This window comes from Miscanthus floridulus, chromosome 12, assembly GCF_019320115.1.
Source record: "Miscanthus floridulus cultivar M001 chromosome 12, ASM1932011v1, whole genome shotgun sequence".
NCBI lineage: Eukaryota > Viridiplantae > Streptophyta > Magnoliopsida > Poales > Poaceae > Miscanthus > Miscanthus floridulus.
The window spans coordinates 35,355,175-35,373,940 of record NC_089591.1 but is presented as its reverse complement, the minus strand read 5'-3'; the positions used below and the strand labels follow the sequence as shown (position 1 = coordinate 35,373,940).

The window sequence follows — 18,766 nt, the reverse complement described above, 5'->3', positions numbered from 1 at the left end:
TTATACTTATTATATGATATATTTGTAGTCTGCTAGGTCTTCCATGGGCTTTGGCTAAAGGACAGGACACATTTACTCCAATTAGCGCAGTGGTAAGCAATAGTTTTTCTCATGTTCTGTGAAATCGAATTAAGCATTGTTGAGACATTAACAGATATTTTTTCTTATTTGTAATATTACATACATGTTTCGTATTGACCACCACAACCATTCGTGCTCGCAAACATATGGGGGAGAACAAGCAATGGCCATCACACAGTGAAATAGATCCAATGACAAAAGAATTCATCTAGGAAATGTACTAATAGGAACTGAAGACAAGAAGAAGGTTAAGGGACGGAACAAACCTGAGCCGAGGGCCGGGCGCGGGTCGTCGGCATGCGGGGGGCGAGACGCCGGGGGCCGAGCGCGGGTCACCGGGGGTCGGCACGTGGGGTGAGGACGTCGGGGGCCAGGCGCGGGGACGTCGGGGTTCGGCGCGGCGCGCGGGGCGGGCGCCGGGGCCGGGTGCGGGTGTCGGCGTGCGGGGGGCGGGCGCCGGGGGCCGGGCGTGGGACGCCGGGGGTCGGCGCGTGGGGGAGGGCGCCGGGGGCCGGCGCGGGACCCCGTGGGTCGGCGCGCGGGGGAGGGCCGCGTTGGGTCGGCGCGTGGGGGCGGGCCGCCGGGGACTGGGTGCTGAGTGTCGGCGGGCACGGGACCGGCGGCGGAAACCCTAGGCAAGCCTGACGGCGTCGGAGGAAGAGACCAGCGCCCAAACGATGACTCCCGTGCGCTTCCCTCCTATTTATACTAGGTTACCATTTGTAGGGGCGGTTCCTGATCCAGCCGCCCCCTACAAATGCATTTGTAGGGGCGGTTCCTGATCCAGCCGCCCCAACAAATGAATTTTAGGGGCGGTTTCCTGATCCAACCGCCCCTACAAATATTTTTTTTTAAAATTATAAATTCTATATTTTTATATCATAAAAACACAAAGTAATATAAAAAATTGTGTATATACACAAATACAATATTTTTTATTATTTCTATATATGAAGAAATATATATATAAACAATTGTAGTCAAAACAATATAGAAAACAAAAAAAACAAAAATTAAAAATTTGAATTTTAAAACTTCGAATACAATTTTATGACGTTAAATGAAATAAAATGAAAATGTTGTAAACATAAAAGTTGTATAACTCATCAACATGTACAACTTTTATTTTGGTCATCTTGTCATGTGACTTTGTTTGAACGATTCAAATTTTGAAATTCAAATAATTTCAACTTGAAACAATATTTTGAAAGAGTAAATGATTTCACATGAAAAACTCATGAATACCAAAGTTGTAGAACTCATCAATATGTACAACTTTTATTTTGATCATATTTTCATTTGACAAAATTTGAACAGTTCAAATTTTGAATTTCACTAAATGGCAACTTCAAACAAGATTTTGAAACCTTAAATGATTTCAACAATAAAAGTCGTGAACAAAAAAGTTGTTGAACTCCTCACTATCTACAACTTTTATTTTGGTCACTTTTTCATGTGACAAAGTATTAGTAAACATTGTTCATAAATTCACATGACTCATAGTTTCATGAACTATACGAGAAACATGTTGATTTGTGAACAATGTTTACTATCACTTTGTCAGATAAAGAAATGATCAAAATAAAAGTTATAGATCTTGATGAGTTATACAACTTTGGTATTCATCACTTTTTCAGCTCAAAAACATTTAGTGGTTGAAAATCTCGTTTGAACTTGTCATTTTTTAAATTTGAAAATTTGAAGTGCTCAAACTTTGACAAATGAAATTTTGTAGTAATAAAGTGGATGTTCAAATAGAGTCATCTGGATGTTGCAAAGGGTAGTCTCACACACATGCATAAAATGTAGTCTCATACACATACAAAAATATGTAGTCTTACACACGTACATAAATATATAGTCTCACACGCATGCATAAATGAAGTCTTACAAACACACACTTACACAAACACTCCACGTTCAACAACTAGCTAGCCCGCTGTAACGACTTTCCCTTTGACACCTTTTCGTTCCCATGGCATTATGTCTTTGGGGAGGTTCTTTTCCACAACACTGATCTTCTTAGGAAAGTCTGTGAATAGCGGCATCTCATCGTACTTATTGTAAGCTTCAACATCATCCACGCCATCGACTCCAATAATGTGTTGTTTCCCGGAGGCAACCACGTGCTTTGTCTTCTTCTTCGGGGGGAGGTTACTTTGTGGGTCAGACATATAGAAAACCTGTGCGACACGTGAAGCGAGCACCCAAGGGTCATCTTGGTAGCCTAGATTCTCGAGGTCCAGGACTCTCAATCCGATCTCGTTCAGTTGGTGTTGTTTGATCCAGCGGCATCGAAACAGGGCCACCGTTATATCCCTTCCATAGTCAAGTTCCCATATCTCTTCAATGATGCCAAAGTATTGGATCTTTCGCCCTAATCCATCGAGAGCCTCTATTCGAACGCCGCTGTTTTGGTTCACATATTTACTATCCTTTGCGTGGGTATAGTACGTGTACCCATTGATGTCATAAGCATTCCAAGATGTCACTTGTCTCGATGGCCCCTCCGCCAACCTACTGATGGTAATAGAGTCTATGGTTTCTTCAGGCGGTATGTTTTGGTCCTTCAACCATGTAGTTAGTCGTTGCTTGTGCTGTTTCATGACCCAATCATCCGAACGGCCATTTCTCTCCGCCATAATGATAGCCAAGTGTTCATCAATATACGGTTGCATCAGTTGTGTACTCTGCAAGACACTGTAATGCGCCCGACTCACCTCTTTGTAATCATGGTCGATGAACACTTTTCTACCACTGGTGCCCTTCCCAGCCAGCCTACCCTTGTGACGAGAATCGGGTTTACCAATCCCTTTCTGTACTTTTAGGTACTCTTGACAGCACTCGACGACTTCTTCAGTACTGTAACCCTCTATCATGGAGCCCTCTGGGTATGCTCGATTATGCACGTATCGACTTAAAACCGACATGAACCGCTCATATGACCACATTTCATGCAAGTAGCAAGGGCCAAGCGCCTGTATCTGATGAACCATGTGAATCATGAGATGTGGCATTATATCAAAAAAAGCAGGAGGTAAACACATCTCCAGTTGGTTTTGTGTCTCCACCACAAATTCATGTAGGTCACTCAGCTCTTCCTTGCCAATCGTCTTCTGTGAGATCTTCGAAAAGAAGTAGCACATGCGGGTGATGGCCATTTTCAAGAACTCTGGCTTTATAGCCCTGATTGCAATAGGTAGAAACACTGTCAGCATCACATGGCAATCGTGAGCCTTGCAGTGTGTTATTGACAAGTCCTTCATCGACACTAGCTTCTTCACATTTGCTGAAAACCCAGTCGGGACTTTGATCCCCCTCAGGAAAGTGCATATAGCTCTCTTCTCGTCTGGTGTTAGGTTGAAGCACGCCGCGGGCAGAGTGTATTTTCCATTAGCCTCAGGTACCGGGTGAAGCTGTGGCATCACGTTTAGCTGCACCATGTCTTTCCGTGCTTTCAGACCATCCTTTGACTTGCCTATGTCCATCAAGGTAGCAATGAGACTCTCAAAGACATTCTTCTGCACGTGCATAGCATCAATGGCATGGGGGACCTCCAAGTCTGGCCAATAAGGCAGATACTGAAAGAAGATCGATTGTTTCTTGAAAGGTACGCCTTCGACAGGAGGTGTGCTTCTATCTCTGTTGGTCCCATCCAGATTCTTCTTTCCATAGACGACGCGTATGTTTTTCACCATTCTGTACACATGTTCTCCGTTATGACGTCTCTCCGGAGGGGGTTCAATCTCCGGGGCGTTGTCATAAAATCTAAAGAACAATTTGCTGCGGTACTTGTGACTTGTCTTTAAGAAGCGTCGGTTCCTTAGGTAAACTATCTTCTTGGATGCATCCAGGTACACCCATGTAGTACCATCCAAGCAAACCAAGCATCCCGTCTTCCCTTTGATCTGTCCAGACAAAGCAAACTAGCGCGGGGTAATCATTGGTAGTAACAAATATTATTGCTCTACATATGAAGTCCTCCTTTCGGAACGCATCGTACATCTGCTCCCCATGCCTCCATAGCCTCTCCATTTCTTGCATCAAGGGCTCGAGGAACACAGTCTATATCAATGCCTGGTTGTTTAGGGCCAGAAATAAGAATAGTGAGGAGAATGTACTTTCTCTTCTGACACAACCATGTTGGAATGTTGTACATGGTCAAGATCACTGGCCATGTGCTGTGGTTGCTCATCCTCTCATTGAAGGGATTCATTCCATCGGTGCTCAGGCCAAACCGTACATTCCTTGGGTCATCGCTGAATTCTTTGTGCTTCTCATCAAACCTTTGCCACTGACTACAATCAGCCGGGTGTGCAATCTTATCATCATCCACCTTGCGCTCATCATCCCACCATGTCATGAGTGCGGCTTCTTTAGGGTTTAGGAACATACGTCTCAAGCGGTCGGTCACTGGCAGGTACCACATTACTAGGGCAGGAATTCTTCTCTGCTTTGCATCGTTGCCTAATGGAGTGTCCTCTGGGGGCTGAGATTCTTGTACCACCTTTTTTGTACCCTTCTTATTCCTCTTTTTCCCCGTGGATGGTTCGTCCCCACCGTAAAGGTCATTGTTCTTGTACCGGCTGGCCCCACACCGGGGACATTTATCCAATGACTTGAATTTTCGCCATGAAAAAGTATACAGTGGTTGGGGCATGCATGTATTTTTTTCAACCCCCATTGTCAATGGACTTATGACCTTCTTCGCTTGGTACGTGTTGGCGGGAACTGAGTTTGGTTGTGGCAGCACCCATGACAGGAGATGCAATAGATCATTGAAACTACAGTCTGACCAGCCGTACTTAGCCTTCAGGATGAGCAGCTCAAGCACAAAACGTAGTAATGTCCAATGTGTCGGACAACCCTTTTCAACACCATACACAGTCTCCTTCGATGCTTTTGTCACTCTTTCCAAATTTTCTAGACCTTTCGGGCTATTTAGTAAAATCTCTGGTCCAAGGGTTCGAATCATGTCATCTAAATCATCTTCAACTCCGACACGTGCTCCACCATCATTATTGGCACCACATTCGTCGTTACCATCCCAACCACCAGCATCACCACCTTGTTCATTGCCAAACTCAAAATCCATTCGTGCATCAAGCTCTGCTGAATATTGGGACAGGGATTCTATGGTTTCGTCGTCGTATTCCTCCTCATCCTCGTCGTTAACAATAACCGTTTCACCATGATGAATCCACACTGTGTAGTCCTCAACAAATCCTCGCATAATCAAATGTGATCTGATGATAGTCACATCTGTCCATGCCATACGGTTCTTGCAATCTTTACAGGGGCAAATAATTGTATCCTTATTCTCTTTCAATGTCGTTGCATGCTTCGTTGCGGCTTCAATAAATTTATCCACCTCTTCACGGAAACCTGCCTTGAACCTTAACGAACCATACATCCAAGAGTTCCTGTACTCCATCTTTTACAACAACAACAAAACAAACATTAAAGGACTACTTATTCAGATATATATAAAAATGAATCAAAGTAATAATTATTTGAGAATAATTGTATATACCTCAGATATATATGAATATAAATCTAATATAATTACATGAAGCATACAAACACACCATGGTAGAGAAAAATTAATTAATGGCCCATTTATCCATAAATAATTAAAATACATATTTATTGATTACAATAAACAATTTCAAAGACAACAATTAGCAATAATTATACTTTACCCAATATCTTTCATACAAACCCTAGTCCAATTTTATCAAACATAAATTTACAAAAACGAAATTAATAAAAAAACCAAACCCTAGATCTAGATCACATGCACATGAAACATCCATAAAACTAACTAATGGTTCACTAAAATCAAGAAACATGGACCAAATAAGGGTATGATCTTGTTTCCCTCCCTAATTTACCCTAGTACATTTAAAAGTTGGGTCTAATTTGCTCATAAATAGCTCAAGCACCATAGAAGAGAGAGAAAAACAAAACTCTAATTACTCACTAACCAACCATTAAAACTTCAAAAAAAAGTTTGGAATAGCATTTTCTTACCTTCTACAACCTCTCCACCAAAGGATTTGAGACCAAAACCTTCCCCCCTTAGTAGAGCAATTTTTGGGAGGTGCCCAAGGCCTCCCCACCTTTTTTTCACGGGTTGGAGTGAGTGACCCGAGGAGGAAGAAGGAGCTGCATTTGTTTTATATGGGGGGCATTTGTAGGGGCGGCTGGTGATTGAGCCGCCCCTACAAATCGGTGCTATAAATACGGGGCCATTTGTAGGGGCGGCTCAATCACCAGCCGCCCCTACAAATACCATTTCCAGGGGCGGCTGGTAATTGAGCCGCCCCTACAAATCAGACCCCATTTGTAGGGGCGGCTCGTAACACCAGCCGCCCCTGCTGTTCCATTTGTAGGGGCGGCTGGTGTCTGGGCACCCTAGCACGCCACTGTAGGGGCGGCTCCATCACCAGCCGCCCCTACAAAAAATTCGAACCGTTGCTAAAAATCATTTTCTACGTAGTGTCAGTTCCTCCTTAAACTTAGTCCCGAAACCTCAGTTCCTCCATAAACCCTAGTTTCAGTCTGTCATCTGACCATGTTCAGCTCAAGCAACACCAGCACATAAACAAACACGCACAACCATGTCCGAGCACAAGTCCATGACTTGACATCAGTCAATCCCACAACACCTCTCATGAGTATGTCCATGCAAAAATACCAAATCACCATGCTATCACAAGCATATAGTGGAACATGCATATCAAACTATGCCATAATCCAAATCACTTTGAAATGCCAATTTCATATCAAACCAATTTTTCATCATATGATCTCACACTTCCATATACTACAACCTTCGATCTTTTGAATGCCATGATTCAAGGTCTTCTTCCATCTCTAGCACGGCAGAGGCCTAATTATAAAGTTGAATATCATAATTGGTGCATTGAGCAAGCTACATAATGGGTGGAGATCACTAAACGCAAGTCGGTAGGTCTTACTGGTGCCAATGCCATCCCCATCTACATTCCTGCTCCTTGTTTTCCTGCTTCAAGCTCCAAATCCAAGGAGTTTTCAAAATTCAAACTGCCAGTTAATTTAGATCGTAAATCTGTTTTTAAGAGAATTATTTATCCTATTAATGAGCCCTTTAACTATAAGACCATTTCTATATCAGACGTGGGTATCTTGGGCCTAATTCCAGATCCACAACGTATCTCTCCTGGTAATGGGCCTTTATTAAAGCTATGCTCTAATTGTTTATCACCGGCCCATTCTTGGCCTGCCTGTAATAGCACATCGCGCTGCCAGAGATGTCTCGGCTATGGTCATGTTTCTAGAAATTGCCGACTCCTACCTCGATCCACGCACTTCCCCTATGAGCTGAGTGCCCCTTTGAATTCTCATAATTGTCACTCTTCTCAATCGCTAAATGGTGGGCCTCAGTGCTCTTCTACATCGAGATTTTTTCATTATCATCGATTAGATTAAACTGTTGGCTGGTATTCAGTCCATCCCCTCCCCTGTTATGTCCCCTGGCGTCGGCCTTGCAGACTCAAGGCTCCAGAGTTCATCGACGAAGCCATGCCCCTCTTCTCTGCTTGGGGTGTCTTCGGCTTCCTCGTCGATCATCTTCTCATCGTTAGTGAGTATGCAACTCGTGTTCTTGGCATTCATAATTTGCCTTCTACTGTTCACGCTGCTTGGTTTCTAAAAACCCAAATTGGTGCTACAGTACCCTCGATCCCAGCACTATGACATATAGATTTGTTGATCCAACTCCTTTCATGCTTGCTTGGGGTCAGCGTGTCATGGTTCCTGGTCGACCTACCATGCATAGAGTAATCACTGGCAGACTATATCGAGTAAACAATGATGTCGCCATCGCCTTCATCCACCCTCTGCCGCATGTTCAAATGGACTTCAACGAAATCCGTGGTACTCTGGCAGAATTCTTGAATGTGCAAATGGGCATGCCGTATAGTCAATCCAACCCTGTCCATTTGGTCAAGCTTATGCTACTGTCAGTTGTGTGTCACACATAGATGCTATGATCAACAATGGCCCCCATCAGTTTGGCAACACCCACATCTCCTTCATTGCCCATGATAGGGCTTGGAACAACAGAACTTTAGTATATACACATGAGTGTGGTTGATGATGATTGGTCTCAATATAGATATTTGGTCTTACTCTCTGGTTGACATGGTAGTTTCCCAATTTGGCAAGCTCATGGTTTGGGAGGAAGATCATGATAATATGGCTAGAGCTCTGGTCAAAGTTCGAGTTCGAGTTATCGATTTGGATGACATTCCCTGGTTCTTCAATTTCTCTGAAGGTGAAACTCAGAATCTGATAGTTCACTACTACAGTCGCACCTTTTCACAACCACATCTTAACCAAAGCTATCGGCAGTGATAGTCATAGCCATCACCGTCGCTATCTGAGACAGACTGGGATGTTCACTACACCACCGTTTTGGCTTATCATCCGTCCTATGATAAGGTCCTTTCTTCTATCACATTGGAGCATGGCTTGCCTATGTGAGTATGCACTAACACTGCCGCACACGGCTTATGATCCAGTCCATGATCATATCCTTATTCCATCTCATTGAGGCCCGACTCGCCTATGTAGGTGTACACTAACACCGCCATGCTGGCTTATGATCCATCTGTGATCAGGTCCTTGTTTCTATCGTATTAGAGCATGACCAACCTATGTTGAGGCAAACATCACCAGTCGCTTCAATGAATGAACCACCTAGTCATAGGGCATCAGTCACCATCACATTGCAGTATGATCTTCCTGTGCTGATCCTTTAGTTAGTGTTGGGTTACTAAATGATTCAGCTGTGATACACTATTGACCCCTACCTGCATCAGATGAATAGCGGTAGTGATGGTCCGTCTACTTCACCAATGGCTAGAGGTACGACGGTGATGACAAAACAACCAATGGCCCATATATCCGACAGCGGACAGAATTGCTTTCGGTTTTCACAATGTATTTACTAACTCAATTGGACCTTAATAACTTACTGAACACACCATACAAATATAATAATTATACATCATTCATCATGTCCACGACGAAGAGTACTTGTTATAATAACAATGCTCGACACTAACATAACAATTGTGTCAACTGATGAATTAACACAAGTGGTACATAGATAGCATAATAAAGGTTCTGCTCCCTATAGACTTACGTAAGGTAGATGTGCTCCGCTCCTTTAGATTGGCACTCCTTGAATCAGCTTGGTAGCCAATGCACGATGGAACCCCTCTTCTTCCTCCCATAGCCATTGCAGGAAAATCGTTTCAAAAGCACCTGAGACTCCAAAACCTGCACAATGCAAAGCAGTAGATTTAATAATTAATAATATTCAACATACCATTAGGTTTAGTTACCAAGCCAAAATTGGACTATATATAGACTTCAAAACAACTCCCTACTTAAACAAAGACATGTCCTAACAACAAAATACAACATATGCACCTTTACTGCTTTGCTAATGACTCCATGAACAGGGAACATAAGGAAGATAGTGAGGATCCATTGATACATAGACTCTAGGTAGGTCTAGGACAGTGGATGACCCATGTAGGGAGGACATGAACTTTTCTGTGGTTCATGTCATATGCAAGCAGTGTTCTATCCTCCCCAACAAGGAAAATCAAATTCCATCCAAGGTGTAACTGCAATCACTCTGTACTCCGCATCACAAACCTCATAACCAAATTTAATATTGTTCTATCCAAATATCTCTAGCGTGGTCACCGTATGCTTCAATGTCCATCTATTACTACCATAGTCTTCAAGGATCTAGATTGAAAGCTGAGTCATAGTGTAAATATTAGCAAGTACATAAATACTACTGACCCTGGGCTTCATGGATGGAGACTGCATCACCACATGGCTTCTATATTTTCATCCATGTCATTTCCGTCCATATCAACAGCAACGATCTAGGAGAACTTCGAGCCAGTGCATAAAATCCATTAAGAAACACACTTCTCGCATATGTGGATACTATAATATCATCGCCCCATTCAGATTCTTTAAAGATCTAAGCTGCACTCTTAGATGAGTAGATGCTCACACCTACGGACTCACCCTCCCTCATCTTCCCATATTCAAACACATGGAAGTGCGAGGAGACTATTAGATTGAACCCCAAGCGAGCCTCGCTACAAGAACGGAGGTTATCCAGCAGTAGCAACCATTTGTTAGTCATCGAATTGCAGACAACATAGCGACACCCAAGACACCAGCTAGAGGATGAGGCCGCTGCAGCAATCTGAGATGACGACATCATGAATGGGGAAGGGCAAGAAGGATAAGGATGGGTGTTCACTAGTGACGCTAGCGAAGTGGCATTTGCCTTTCAAGGTGGAATAGAAGAATCTGACAACAATCTAGGGGCAACTCCTTTCGATACTCGGCGTCCGAGATGAGATGGTTCCAGGAGCGGATAGACACACTTGCCTCTGCACAAGGAGCAGGCGTGAGGCGCTGGAGTATGAGGACCAAAACATGATCTATTAGGGTGCCCACTCGCTTCATCTTGTTGGGGATCTCCTCCATCTTGACAGGATCTAAAGCGCGACACACCTAATTAGATGGAAGCTTGCTTCCTACTTACATGAGTGAAAGTGGATAAATTCCAAGAAACATGACAGGAAGTGCCGAAAGCATTACCCTTGCATTTGGATCTTACAGCAGTGAGCTCGGTGGGCATGATGGTGAGGTTACCACCTTGGTCATCGTGGATATATGCAGACGTGAGGCGTAGCAGCACCGCAACACGGTGGAACTAGAAATGTCGACAGTAAGTGGCGTGATGGGAATAGTAGGCACTAAGAAGGAGGCAGACATGGTTAGAAGTCAGTCTTTATAAGCTAAATTCGAGGCCACAAATGCAATTTGAGCAAAACTTCATAAATACGCCACGGAGACTGAGTGGGCTTGGAAATTTGGACGATAGCACATGTCGTCCTGATCGTCTGGAAGTGGCGGTGAAGTCTGCCGGCGGCGGGGTTGCTTATTATGAATATCAGCTAACGATGCATGTGACATACGGTCATGAAATCTAAGGTGCTCTAGGGGCTACCATCACACTACCAGTCAGTAGAAGACCGCTTCCCCATCACACAAAATAAACATCGCAGCAAAGATAAGGAAGATCCCAAAAAATACATAAGTTAAGAACATTTCATATTTCATGTAAATAAAACATACATATTCTACGCTAAAAATTTAGTACATAAAATAAAATCCTACTACAAGACTAGCTTCAGCGGGATGCGGATGACCCTCCATTCGGCCTTCTGCTAGGCTTGTAGTAGGGGCCCTTTCCCATGCAGCGCATGGTCCTGCTATGTTAATTAAAATATATATAGTTAGTTTCGATTGGTGACAGGAACTACATAGTAACTATAAAAATTGAAAGAAGGTTGATCACAAAAAACATCATCACACAGAGTTATTATTTCTTTAGTACCTTCTCCTTGCGTGCTTCCTTGTCGGCCCTATTGGCCACATGGCGCTTGTCCCTGCGAGCCTTCACCGCCTTGATTGCCGCCGCAGTCCCCAACTCCACCAAGCTCACGATCACGGGCCATGGTGTCATTGCTCAGGATATACTTGGCCAAAGCACTATGCTCTGGCCCAGAGATCTCCTCGCCTCTGTGAGACTTCCCATTTGCGTGCTGCAACAACTCGTGAAGACTCCATGATGGCACTTTATTGCCATGGCAAAAAGGACACACAAAGGTGCCCTCACCATGACCATGAAACCTAACACCTCCAGTGGAGAGGCCGAGTAGGATCTCGCTCTCCTTCTCTTCGAATTTAGACTCGTCTGAATATGAGTTTTTGATCTTGGAGTCACTGTGGCCTGCCATGCTTGTGGAGACAGTTGAAGAAAGAAAGATAAAGATCAACTGCAAAATTTTGCAAGTTTAGAGTGGAGAAAGCGACACACCACACCCCTTTCTTATACGAAGCAATGACGATGATTCGCAAGGCAATGTCAACTTCCCTAGGCACATATTTCCCATCGATTTGCCTCGCTATGTACCCAACGCGTCCATTCAATGGAGACCATGCGCTTGGTAGTGTCAAGTTCCCAAGGCATGTATTTCACGTCGCTTGGCCTGGCAGCATACCCAAAGCATTCAAAAACATTAGAAACGCAACCACCACAACGGTCATCAATTAGGAGTGCGATTCACACGTAGGAACATGCCGTACCCAACTGTGATGTTGTGAGCTATGCCATCGAGATTAGCGTCCAACGTCCAAGATCAAGTGGCACAGTGCACTGCGTGGCCAGGACGATACTCTTTAAATAACTGAAAAACAAGTTCGTCTCAATAACTCCTCCTTAATCAATCAAATTAAATTTCACAAAAAAACTCCTCCTTAATCAACAGTATGTCACGCCATTGTGCCTCTCTAGCCCTCTGGCTCGCCGCCATCCACTCGCCGTACCTCCATCAATGCCAGCAATCATGGCGGCGAGTCGACACCCCACATCGCTGACGGCGCTCCCTGTCGAGGTGCAAATTGAGATCGTCGGCCACCTCGTTGCAACCTCAGAGCAGGCCCATGGACGACCTCCGTAGCCTACGGGCAATGTGCTCGTCCATGCGTGGCATTTATGGTGACCTCACCATCGGTCGGCGCGTGGCAGTGGGTCGGTGCAGATGTGGGGCGAGGTCATCGAATGACCTCGTCAACTACTTTGCCCTCCTTGCTAGGCTAACCCAAGTCAACAACCTGGAGGCTTGCTTGCTCACCAGGATGCAAACCGTATTCATGGAAAACCATAGCCCCGGCCATGCCTTGACTATCTCACCCACGCCGCCAATGGTGGGCACAATGTGGTGGCCTATCTAGTTGCCATTCCTTTATAGGCACAATGGCGATGCTGGCGACGACAACACTACAAGGCGGTACATAAGACAAGTGAGGGCGAGGAAGAATCATGGGCGGCAGCAGCGGACCAATGAGTAGTCTGCTAAGCAACAAGGGGTGTCGGCTATGCCGCAAGGCGGCCGCAGAAGTAATCCATGAAATGATGTGGTGGCACAACAAGTGGCCGCCTCTACCATCAGCATAGGTACGCGGTGATCTTTCGTGTGAAGGCGATGATTGCGGCGTTCCAAAAGGATGGAAAGAAAGGACTCTATTTTGTAGTGAGGACTGTAGGTTTCGCCGTGAAATTATTTTGTTCGAAAAGGCAATTGGAATAGGAAACTAATTCACTCTTTATATGTGAGAGTGAATCATTAGTTAGGTTTTGATTTTCTGTATAAGTGTTCTACTACAATACTCTTCAATACAAGTGTTCTACTACAGTACTCTGTACTTCAATATATAAGTGTTCCACTATGAATTAGTTAGGAAACTACTTCATAATTCAATATAAGTGTTCTACTACAGTACTGTTTACGCTACTAACGTTGAATCACTATATGAAACGGCGACATGAACTGTCACACCAACGAGAATTGATGTCTAATTCCATATTCATCGCGTAACAGAGTTCATCCAATCAAGTCTCGTGTCACATTTTCTTGAGAGGAATTAAATTAAAAGCCAAGCAGAAGACAGTACATGTGACCACGTCCCTCTATTAAAAGCCAAGCAGAGGAGCCATTGGTGTTGAAATGTTATTATAACACCACCGTAATGCATGTGTGCACCAAATAAATAATTCAATTTGCAAACAAAACAAAGATGGCACACTAGTTTAGCTGAAAATAATGACAACATCCATCATTGAGGAAATTAACATGTCCATAGACAAGCAACAACATTGGTCCATTTAAAATGCATGACAGAGAGATACATCAAATGCAGCTTTATTTACTGCTCTGCTAATGATTCCAAGAACAAGGGAACATAAGGAAGATAGAATGGTCTAGCAGTTGAACTCTTTTTAATGCTACGTCTAACATACCGAAAGACATGGGCAGGGATGACATGAACTATTCTATAGGTCCATGTCATATGCGATGATTGTTCCATCCTCCCCAACAAAGAAAATCATATTCCATTCTGGGTGAACTGTAATCACTGTGTACTCGACAACCCAATCCATGAAACCAAATTTAATATTAATCCTTTCAAACAGGATCCACATGCTGATCCGTATGCTTCAATGTCCAATTATTAGTACCATAGTCTTTAAGGATCCAGACTTGAAAGCTTGGAATCATTGGGACCAGCAATAGTACATACACACAAGTGACCCTAAGCTTGATGCATGGAGTGTTGAAGACCACTAGGCCTATCAATTTTCCTCCATGTGTTTCCCTCCATATCCACAACAAGTATCATAGAGTACTCCCTAGAGTGCCCCATAATGTGCAGACAACCGTTAAGAAACATACTTGGTTGTCTGTAAAATGTCACATCAGTATCCTTGCCCCATTCAAATTTCTTATAGATCTATGCTGTAGTTTCAGATGAGTAGATCTCCACACCTATGCACAAACCATCTGATATCCACATACTCAATCACATGGAAAGTGCGAGGAAGCTATCAGATCGAACCCCTAGCGAGCCTCACCAATAGAATAGCCAACATCATGGGTGCTAGGCAATAGTATATTAAACTTCTGGATCATTGGATTACAGACGACATAGCGGTATCCATCAGCCCCTAAGGCACCAGCATAGGATGAGGCCATTGCAACAATCTGAGACAGACTATATTGTTCAGGGTTGAAGGGCAAGAATTCGAAGGAGGGGGCATACACCAGAGACGCTGGTGAAGTTTTGATTGCCATTCTCACTAGTCGTAGAAGAAGCCGGCCATAGTCTGGGGCAACACCTGACGGTTGTCGGTAGATGAAGGCGCTTCCAAGGAGCGATAGACACATTTGCAGGAGAACATGGAGTGGCAGGGGAGGCGAGTGGAGGATCTCCATAATAGATCCTCTGTGAGGCTGGCCAGTGCAGTTCCTATTGTTGGGGAGCCGCCTCCATTTCAAGGAGTCTACGATCAGTCATTAGTGCAGTAGGATGAGAGCTTCCTTAGTAATGAGATCACTAAAGAGAAAATAATCTACAAAGATCCATCAATGAGTGCGAAAAGCATACCCTTGCATTTGGATCTGGCGTGGCACGGGCACGAGGCGTCCAATGGTTCACACAAATTGCGAGAGGAACAATGCGCCTGGCCATGCGGGAGGTGATGGTGGCGCGACGCGACGTGCAATGGAGAGAGGAACAATGCACCAACCTTTTGAAGATGGAGAAGTGGAATGGTGATGCAACTATGTTGTGGGTAGTTGGGAAATGGGGAAATAACTCATGCTAAATTTACTACCACCAGTAGACCAAACGGTCGTGTAGGGCCAGCGGCCAGAACGCCTATCTAGTCAGGCTCAACTTTTCATGCGATGGACAAAATACCACTACCACATCTATTGTTAACCCATGGGTGGTAGAAGTTTCAACTGCTGGCTTCCTTTATTAGGAGGCCTCGCTATCCGGTCTAACTAGCAGTGGAAGTAAAACACAGTCGCTTCTATTGTTATGATAGTGAAAATGACGATAGTGATAAATCAATCTGTAGTAGTGGTTAGATAGTCTAGTGTGAGATAATATCAACAACAATGTTGGGAGCCCAACCTAAAAATGAGGATTTTCCACCAGATGGTCTAGATGACATTGATCCCGATCACTTTGAGTTTTTGGGTTATGGACAAGCAAGTCAGGGCCTAGCACCCCCCTGATGGCCCTAATGCACAAAATCAATTTTCAGTAGATCAAGGCAATCATGCTTGGGCCCCTTGGCCTAATCAGAATGTAGCCCAACAATTGGGACCTCATAGTCAGGACCAACTTGCTGTCCACCCTAGATTACAACCCAATTTGGATGATGCTTCACTCCTAATCCCAATTCAGCAGGAAAATGAAGCTATTGAAGATGGTTTGGTGATGCCAATAGCAGAAGTCATTCAGAACAATGAACCTCAAGCTGAAGATCCCCCATTGGCTAAAGAACAGGTATTAGCCATGGATGATGATACAGATACTAACTTTGATTGTATTTCCACAAGCTCAATTACCCATACCTTCTGTGGAAATTATGCCTTTTCTAGATTTTAATAATATGCAACCTCTTATGCCTGAAGAAATCCAAGAGGAGGAATTGTTGGGTTGGATAAATGGCCAAGGAAATGAATTGAAAAATCCACATCAGTTTGGTGATCTTAGCAATAATGGGCATGATGAACCTCAGCTGGATCAACAACCACCTCTAGAGCCAGGTCAGCAACAACAGACAGAGGCTTTTCAAGGCGAAGGCTTTTCAAGTGCAACTAAATCAACAACAACAGGCTAATACTACTGAGCTACATCAACTGCAAGTTTTGGTGCCAAACTAGCAGCATGATGGGGACCTTCAGTTTGAATTCCAGCAAGAGGATGTAATTACAGTTGGACTAGCATCCTTTGGGTGGCCTTGATCAAGTGCACTTGGGCTTTGTTCACACCTTTACCCCTCCTGTTGTGCCTGACTCTTTGAAGAATGCTTTTGGGCCCATACCTGAGTTTTAGAAACCTTCTTTTGGGACTATGGAATCCAGCAATGCTTCTACTTCTGGCCCATGCCCAATGGCCATCAGATGCTAGGCTAAATTTTTTGCAAGTGTGGACAGAAGCCTTCCAACGGTTACTATTCCAACTCAATGGGTTGATTTCTTTACTCTGATGATGCTCAAGCAGGGATCTTATGATTGGGCTAAGGAATTTCTCAACTCTCAGGCTTGGCCTTTTTTAGAAACACTTTATAATGAGAATTCCTTTTCTTCTCTTTACCTTCTTCTAGGCCTTTAGTTGTCATTACTGACATATCCTACCCTTCTTCTGCTACCTTTTTAGATGGTACTGTAGCCACCACTTCTGAACAAGCACCCCTTTTTTTGAAGTTCCTAGTGTCAACTCTGCTACTGATAAACTGGTGAATATTGCTGGTGATCACTCCACACCACCTCCACCTCCTGCCATTTGCAAGACTCCTCCTAAAGGGAAAAGAGGTAAGCAGGCTCCTAGCTTTGAAGCTGATTTGAGGTTTTAAGTCATCAATTTGTAAGGATCAAAATTGCCTTGGCTGTTCACCTAATCCACCTATCCTTTCTCCTTCCATAGTTCATGACTTGGGATCTACTTTCTGCAACATTGATCCTTCCAAGCTCTCGGATGCTAATCTCAACACCAAGACACAAAAGGGAGCAGTTGGCAAGCCTAATAGTAAGAAGCCCAAGCTGACGAAAGACTTAGAAGCAGTCCCATCAAAGAAGGCCAAAAAACATCTCCAAGAAGCCCAGCAAGGATGCAAAAGACCTAGATACAGGAACTGGCCCTTCTAAGGGTGCTAAGAACTGATGCTTTTCTAGTTCTTTTAGTTTCTTTCATCTTTTGTGATAATGGGTGTAAAGCACTAGAATGTTTTGTCTTGGAACATCCAAGGGATTAACTCGGATAAAAAATGGAACACCATCCGTGACCATTTAAGTGATAATAATTGTGATATCTTGTGTTTGCACGAAACCAAGCGTGAAAGCTTTAATGTAGCCTATCTTCACAACTTTTGTCCTATCTCTTTTGATTCTTTTGTCTTTTTACCTTCAGTTGGAGCCTCTAGATGTTCTATCATCGTTTGGCGAAGTGCTATTCTCTCTGATACTATGGTTTTTCAAGACTCATATGCTACTTCTATTGAATTCACCTCTCTTCATAATAATGTAACTTGGGTTCTTACAAATGTATATGCACCTTGCACTCTTTAGGGCAAGAGAGAGTTCATTCATTGGTTTAAGCATATTCAGATGCCTATTCATATTGACTGGTTGATAGTTGGTGATTTCAACCTCTATCGTAGCCCTGCAGATAGAAACAGGGATGGTGTAGATCATGCTGAGATGTATTTGTTTAATGAGTCCATTAGTGCCCTTGGGTTAATTGAGCTCCCTCTTAATGGTAAATGCTTCACTTGGTCTAATAAACAACATCCACCTCTTTTAGAGAGGTTGGGCTAGTTCTTCACCTCGGCTAGTTGGACTCTCAACTATCCTATAACCAATGTTTCTAGGCTAACTATGGAGACTTTGATCATGTGCCATGTCTCATCTCCATCTCCACTGCTATTCCTAAAAGTCATATTTTTAGATTTGAAAATTATTGGTAACATCTTGATGACTTTATGAATCAAGTTTCTATAGGATGGCACTCTGATGCCTGCAAATTTGATCACTACAAAATTCAAGAATTTTAGGAAAGTGTTGAAAGAATGGAAGAGAATTCTTTCCAATCTAAAGCAAAATATCACAAATGTAAAGATTACTCTGGATTGGATCAATTTCATGGAAGATTTTAGAGATCTAACACTTGCAGAATGGAATTTTAGGGCTCTTTTGGAAGAAAAACTTATTTCTCTGCTTCAACAACAGAAGACCTATTGGAAACAAAGGGGGGCTGTGAAGTGTGTGACACTTGGTGATGCTAGTACCAAGTTCTTCCATTCCAATACAATAGTTAAGTATAGAAGAAACTTAATTACTTAGCTTATTAATGATCAAGGCCAGCAACTTTTCAACCATAGTGATAAAGCAGCTCTGATTTGGGATTCTTTCAAAGAAAGACTTGGCACCAGTAATTTTACCGGCCTGCTTTTTGATCT

The 18,766-nt window shown here is 43.5% G+C and overlaps 1 protein-coding gene across 1 annotated transcript; it reads left to right on the top strand.

The window, feature by feature from the left end:
• The first annotated feature begins 378 nt into the window (after positions 1-378).
• LOC136495699 (rRNA 2'-O-methyltransferase fibrillarin-like) lies at positions 379-726 on the top strand. Its single transcript, XM_066491558.1, has one exon. It carries the CDS (start codon positions 379-381, stop codon positions 724-726), a length of 348 nt encoding a protein of 115 aa, XP_066347655.1.
• Positions 727-18,766: the final 18,040 nt, after the last annotated feature.

Excerpts from the sequence above, each read along its gene's own strand:
- LOC136495699 (XM_066491558.1), top strand. The coding sequence starts at position 379 with ATGCGGGGGGCGAGACGCCGGGGGCCGAGCGCGGGTCACCGGGGGTCG.